Raw genomic sequence first — 7,118 nt, 5'->3', positions numbered from 1 at the left:
GCCGAGCCGCTGGGGGCCCGCGGCCTCGGGCTGCTCGCCGCGGAACTCGTTGAGAATGTCGAAGAAGCTCTGCTCCGGCACGCCCTGCACATCGATGGAGGACGTGCTCCCGTACTCCCGGAAGAGGGGCAGGGCCCCTGGGTGCCGCGGCCCCCGCGGCTCCCCCGCGTCCTCCGCGTCACATTCGCTGAGGGTGATCTCGCTGCTGCTGCGGTGCCGCAGGGGGAGGAAGGCCCTGCCGGGGGACCGGGGCCACCCGTCCTGGAATTCCACGTCTTTGGACCTCCTCCTGGAGAGTCTGTGGAAGGCTTTGGGCCCTGAGGAAGCCGGGGTGCTGACAGGGGGCTGTCCGTTCTGTATGCTCCTCAGGGAATGGGCCACCTTTGTGGCCTTCGTGCCATCTGCGTCCTGTGAGGGGCTTGGGTTGTTCTGCTCTCTCAGGGCGTCCCGCTTGGGCGGCCAGTCGGCCACTCGTGCGCGCACACCCATCTTGGGCACTGCAGGGGTGGTGGGACTGGGGCGGGTGGTGGCGCTGACTGGGCTCTCACCCACCGGCTGGGGCATGCCGCCGTTCTGGACCCAGAATCCCATGGGAGCATAGTCCCCTGTGTGCGGCCCGGGGAGGACATCGGCCCCCCTGGCCCCACAGCTGGCTGCCAGATCCACACCATCATTGGGAATGGGCCGATAGGTGGTCATAGTCCACGGGCACTGGAGTGCTGCTGGCTCCCGTGAGCTGCGGAGTAACTTTATGGGGTCCCCGGGCCCTCAGCCATTGTTCAGGGCCGCCAGTCCCAGGATAAAGGATGCTGGCCCCTGAAGCCTGACTGGAAGGTTGTGAGCCTGTGGAGTCCAGTTCTCCACCATCGCTGTGGACAACTGAGCCAGGACAACCTCAGGAGGCAGGTGCTGTCCTAGGGTCTCCAGACTGAGCAGCTCAGCAGGACAGCGCAAGCAGGAGATGTGGGTGAGGGCCGGCGGGCTGCAGGGCCGTCTTCCCTGCCATGCTGGGAAAGGAGAGAAGACAAAGGTGAGATGTCATGCTACTGTTCCCAGAGAAAGACTTTCTGTGTGACAGCTTTATACTCATTAAAGAAAACCCAAACCTTTTTATTACAGAAAATTTCAAACATACCCAAAGCAGTGGTGCTTGGGTGGCTCAGTCGATTACGCATCTGACTCTCGATTTCAGCTCAGGTCATGATCTGCTGGTTTGTGAGTTCGAGCCCCATATTGGGCTCTGCACGGACAGGGCAGAACCTGCTTGAGATTCTCTCTCTCTCCGCCCCTCCCCCACTTGTGTACACACACTTGATCTCTCTCTCTCAAAATAAACAAAATATTAAAAAAAATATATCCAAAGCAGAAGAGCGTATTGAACACCCACCAACTTCAACAACCATTAACTATTCGTCATTCCTGTTTCATCTGCCCACCCACTCCTATACTTTTATACAATATTTTAGAGTATGTCCCCAGGTATCAGCTAATTTTACCTATAAATATTTAAGCTTCTATATCTAGCAGTTAACGTCTTTGTTTTTTTAATGTTTATTTATTTTGAGAGAGCGAGGGAGCATGCACACTTGCTTGCCAGCCAGGAAGGGGCAAAGAGAGAGGGAGACAGAATCCTGAGCAGGCTCTGCTCTGTCAGTGCAGAGCCCGATTCGGGGCTTGATCTCACCGTGAGATCATGACCTGAGCCAAAATCAAGAGTTGGATGTTTAACTGACTGAGCCACTCCTAGTAGTTAAGCCTTTAAAAAATCAACCAAAATACTCCCATCACACCCATCTAGATTAACAAGAATTCTTTAGTATCATGTAATACCTCGATTCTGTGTTACATTTCCCCCAGTGTCTCAAAGGGGTCTTTTGGCAGATAATATTTAAGTCTCTTCTATTCTACACTGTCTCCCCCACCCCCATCACCTTTATTTTGATGCTATTTACTTGTGGAAGGAATGAGGTCACGCAACCCGTGGAGTTCCCCACTTTCAGGATCCAGCTGACCTGTCCCTTGTGGTGTCATTAAACACATTCCTCCAGCCCGTGAGTACTGCAGGTAGAGGCTGGATGGTCTGTCTGTCCTGCCATCTGCCTGACCAGAAATGACAGATGAGTCACCATGAGCACTGGTAGGTTTGGGGGAGGAGATGTCTCTGGAATTCCATGTGATTAATAGATACCATGAGCCAGTAAATCAGCTCTTGTCACTTCTTTGTTGAGATCTCCCCAGTGGCTCCTTACCGAATTAGAATAAAATCCAAATTCATCTGCTTGCCCACAAGCACCACAGGCTCTGGTCCCTACCAGCCTCCCAGATGCCTCTCCCCATCCCTGACTCAGACCCCATCACACTGGCCCTCTCTCCTGGTGACATATCAGACCCCACCCAGGACATCCGGACATCCTCCCCTGGTTCTTCACCAGGCTGGCTCCCTTGCATGACATCAGCTCTTCAGTGATGCCTTCCCTACGAAGGGAAGCCTACCAATGACTAGCGGTGCTTTCTGAAGGAGGGGAAGGCTGTGTATGTGTGTGTGTGTGTGTGTGTTTGTGTGCGCACATGCGTGTGCACTGGGCACTTCCTAACCCATGCCCAGAGGTATGGAATGAGCTGGCAGAGAGAGACCCGGGGGGAAGCATGAAGCAGATTATTCATGAAGCAAGCGAGGGAAGCCTGTAGCACCTGAGAAAGTGAGAACCAGAAGGGGGTGGGGGGAGTGGGGAGCATTCCTGAAGATGTTGCAGGGAGGCACACGGGGGGGGGGGCTGCTGGGGGGGGCAGACATGGACAGAGGAGAGGGGAGGAGGTGGAAGCCCAGAGTCGGGTTGGTTATGGGAGATGGGGGCGAGGCCAGGTGAAGCCGGGTGAGCTAGAGAGCACAGGTGTCTTCTAAAGAGGAATGTGGGCCTCAGCTCTGGGGACCAAACTTTGCAGGAATGTGGATGACAGATCACTGGATTTTTAATTTTTTTTAATGTTTGTTTATTTTTAAGAGAGGGAGAGTCGGGGAGAGGCTGAGAGAGCGAAGGAGACACAGAATCTGACAGGCTCCAGGCTCTGAGCTGTCTGCAGAGCCAGACGCGATATGGGGCTTGAACTTGGGAACGGTGAGATCATGACCTGAGCCAAAGTTGGATGCTTACCTGACTGAGCCACCCAGGCGCCCCTGAATCACTGGATCTTTAAATCCACCAGAAATCTTGAATTGTGTGCAACTTCTCCCAGTTTGAAAAACAAAATAACAGCAGCAACAACAAGGAACTACCATGCAGAGAAGATCTCTATAAGGATTTTCAAAAACTGCTAACAGTAGTCGTCTCTGGGAAGGAACTAGATCACTTTTCCCCCACTCCCAGCCCCCTCCTTGGGTTGGCCAGGGGCCTTTTTTTTTTTTTTTTTTTTAAGGTTACTTACCTTGAGAGAGAGCACCTGAAAGCAGGGGAGGGGCAGAGAGAGAGAGAAGCCCAAGCAGGCTTTGCACTGTCGGGGTAGAACCCAATATAGGGCTTGAAGTCATGAACTGTGAGGTCATGACCTGAGCCGAAATCAAGAGCCGGATGCTTAATCTGCTGACCCAGGCGCCCCTGGCCAGGGGCACTTCTTATGCTTGGCAGCGCAGTCTCACCCCCGGATCAGCCTGGCAGAGCATGGCAGATTAGTCCTTTGAGGCCACATTTGGTTTGGCTGGGAAAACCAGTGGCCCAGACGTGACCCCGACCTGTTTATGCAAGCACCTCCCGACAGATGGGCTTTGCTGATGGCATTTGCTTCCAGCTCAGTCAGAAACCCCCAATCTGTTCTGCTCCCTCCTGTGAAAACACACAGATGTTCCTGACACCCTGGTGTCTTTCTACCCGGAGCAGGTGTAGCCGAGTCTCCCAGTGATGCTCGGAAGGCTGAGTGATACCCACAGCCTCTCTGGGATTCAGGGACTGGTGCACGCCACTCCCTTTCTAGCTGCAGCCATCAAGCTCTCCCCTCCCAAGAACATGCCCATCTTTCTGGTAGGGAACCCCCTATTATGAGGGCCAGACTGCCTGGGTTCGGGTCCTGGTATGCCGTGGACTGGTTACTGAAACCGTGACTCAGTTTCAGTCTGAAGAGCAGGGAGACCACCATCTCACGGCCACTACTGTTACTACGGTTCCTCCCTTCCTGTATCTTCCCCCTCCCCACAATCCCGAGCGTTCTCTTCTCACAAGTTCCTTCTCCCCAGGAATCCTTGGGTCCTGCCTGTTTTCTATGCCTATTCCTCTGGCCTCCTGGTGATCTGTAAGCCCCGGATAAATTCTGCTTCTGCCCATGATTGTCAACTGTGGCTTCTGCTGCCGGCATAGGAGGACCACTGCTGTGCACAAGGAAGGCAGCTGGGAACGGTGGATGGGGAAAATGGGGGGCAGCAGCATGACGAGAAGCAAGTGGCAGTGGGAGAGTCAGGTAGGGATGCATTTGGCTGAAAGTAACAGAATACCATCCAGTGGTGGCTCAGGCGAGGAAGATATTTCGGTATGTGACAGGCCAGATATGGCGGCTCCACCTTGGTACACTGGAATGACGCCAGGCACGTTCTCTCCCTCCACCCCATCATCCCCTGCTTTCCTTCAGCGTGCTGCTGGCTTACATCATTGGCTTTTGACTTCAGAGTGGCAAGCTGGCAGTCACAGCCACACTTCTCACTGAACATGGGCAAGGGGGAAAGTAAGGGATGACGTAACACTGTTCTTCCTTCTTACCCATCTGACCCACATCAAGAAGGAGACCATTTGCCAGAACATTCCCCCTACCTCAACAGACTTCCGCTTATGGCTAGTTGGCCAGAATGTGGTCACATATGGCCATTCTAGGAGCGAGGAAAGTGGGGAAAGCCAAGAATCTGGGATCATCCTGATTGCCCGTGGGCCAGTGAGGACTTACCTCTGCGGCTGGCCACGCTGGCTCCTGAAAAATGTCATGGTCTGTTGGAAAAACAGGCACCTAACAGTGTATCTGTGTAAATGCTCCCAGATTGTCACTTGTGAAGAAACTGGGGAAGAATAAGCTGAGAGGGTGTTCCCTTATCAGGCCCCTAAAACTTGGAGGCTGGAACAACAGACAAGTGGCCTCGATGGTCTGGGTCTGAAGGGCCTTGCTCTTCTGTGAATGAGCCACGATGTCTGCAGAACCTCCCAGCTCAGAGCAGAAGAAAAAAACACGAGCTTTCCAGTGGTAGACACTTGTGGTTTGCTTCCCCGGCAAACCTGTTTTCCGAAAACATCCCAGATTTCCCTTTGGGAACCCGTGTTCTCTGACTCCCACCCAATGGGCTAGAGGAGGAGCTCCTTCTTGACCATGTAACCCGATCAAAACCAGTGAGACCCAGTGACTTGGTTGCCAAGAGTCCTAGGGCTAAAGGCTGTGCTTTACCCTCTTACCCAGAGTCTGAAAGGATATGAGGGATGGAATCACTGCAGCCATCTTGGGACCAGGAGGGAAGAAGAAGGAACCATTTGTGAAAGGGGCTGAAAGTTGGGGGGGGGATCTGGGAACTACCACGAATGTGATCCTTCTAGAGCCCAGGTTCTTCTCTAAGCACTATACATTTGTTCTCTCTTATTTCCACAACTCTATGAAGTAGTTATTATCTCCATCTTAACATAAGGAAACTGAAGTGAACAGATGAAGTAATGTGCCCAAGGGCAGGTGGCCACGAGGTGGCAGAGTTGGGACTGATCCAGAAGCTTCATTTCCCAAGTCAGGCAGTCCCGAGTTCAAGCACGAGCCCTTCTGGTTGCCCAGGGGACAAAGTCCTGAACGTCCAATTCTCCTTTTCCTTACTGGTGACATGGGGCAAACTATCTCCAGATCCAACTCCTCTGAGTTCCAGACCTGGGTAGTCACCTGCTTACTTGACATCACCACATATATATGTCACACGAACTGCAAACTGAACATTCCCAACATGAACCCTTGATCTGCCCCGATCCACAGAACTTGTTCCTTCTCAGAATAGGCAGGATGGGCTAGGTTATGCCATAGTAACAGAGAACCCCACGTACCAGGGGCTTACCCAGCAGAGGTTGGGCTCCCTGTTCACACTGCGTGTCCAACACGGGCAGGCCGAGGGCCTTCTCAGGCCGCCTCTACTCCCAGTTGATGTCAGAGCAGTGGTTACATGAGACCTGGCCAATTTCACGGGTAAGGGGCATGGCTGAACTATGCAAGAGTTCCTGCTCAGGAAGGACACATACCACTTCTCTCACATCTCACTGGCCAAATCACGTGGTACACAGAAGACCGGTGTCGATGGACTGGTACAGCAGAGTATCTGTCAGAACAGGAATGCTATCTGCTTCTTCCTCAAGGAGTCTCAGGGAAAGGCACTTCCTTCTGTCCAAGGACACCAGCTGGGAACTCCTGTCACACACGCAATCCGTTACCCCGCGTCCTGCTGATGGTCCCATGGTAGCTCTCCCACCCTGGGCTGGGTGACTGTAGACCATAGCCTCACCGTTACCTCTCCTTCTGCTCCTGCTCCCGTAAGTGCCCTTTGCCACGCAGCGGGCAGAGCCATCTCAGGATTCATATTTATATTTGAATCTTAGTATAAATTCAAATCTTAGGATAAAACTCAGAATCCCCACCTCCGGCCTCAAGGCTCCTTTCCTCCTCTCCTAGCTCTGGGAGCTCCCGCCACAAAGTCCTTCTTTCATTCCACTTAGGTATGGCTTATCCAACCTGTTGCCTCAGGGCCTTTGTACATGCCATTCCTGAGGCCTTTTCCCTTCCCTAGATAGTTCTTTATCAAGACTAAGGACAAGTATCACTTTTTCCACGTGACTTTTCCTTCTCATGAACCTTGTTCAATTCCCCAACCTGAGTGCTCAGAGCACTCTTACAGAGCATTTCTCTCTGGGGAAATGTACGTACATTATGTATTATGTATATACATAATTTACCATGTAATTAACTGTTAGCCGTGTGTAAGGTCTGTGAGGTACTGAATCGTGAGAGTATCACTGCCTGCCTCTCCAGCACAGGCCTGACATACAGTAGGCCGTTAGTAAATATCTGCTAAAGAATAAATATCCTTATTCAGCCCAGGAATAGTGCTGGCTCAGTCAGGGCCTGTG

General features: G+C 52.6%; 1 protein-coding gene across 1 annotated transcript in view; it reads right to left on the bottom strand.

Moving 5' to 3' along the window:
- The window catches only part of SIPA1L3 (signal induced proliferation associated 1 like 3), a 225,182-nt gene that overhangs the window by 90,275 nt on the left and 127,789 nt on the right, over window positions 1–7,118 (bottom strand). Inside the window, exon 3 of the mRNA XM_029924283.1 lies at window positions 3–1,007. Within this exon, the coding sequence (XP_029780143.1) occupies window positions 3–699 (697 nt within the window). The 5' untranslated portion in view covers window positions 700–1,007. The remainder of the gene's footprint in view (window positions 1–2; window positions 1,008–7,118) is intronic.

This window comes from Suricata suricatta, chromosome 16 (assembly GCF_006229205.1).
Source record: "Suricata suricatta isolate VVHF042 chromosome 16, meerkat_22Aug2017_6uvM2_HiC, whole genome shotgun sequence".
Lineage (NCBI taxonomy): Eukaryota > Metazoa > Chordata > Mammalia > Carnivora > Herpestidae > Suricata > Suricata suricatta.
Note: the sequence above shows the minus strand (reverse complement) of the source record. Positions and strands in the feature narration are given on the sequence as shown.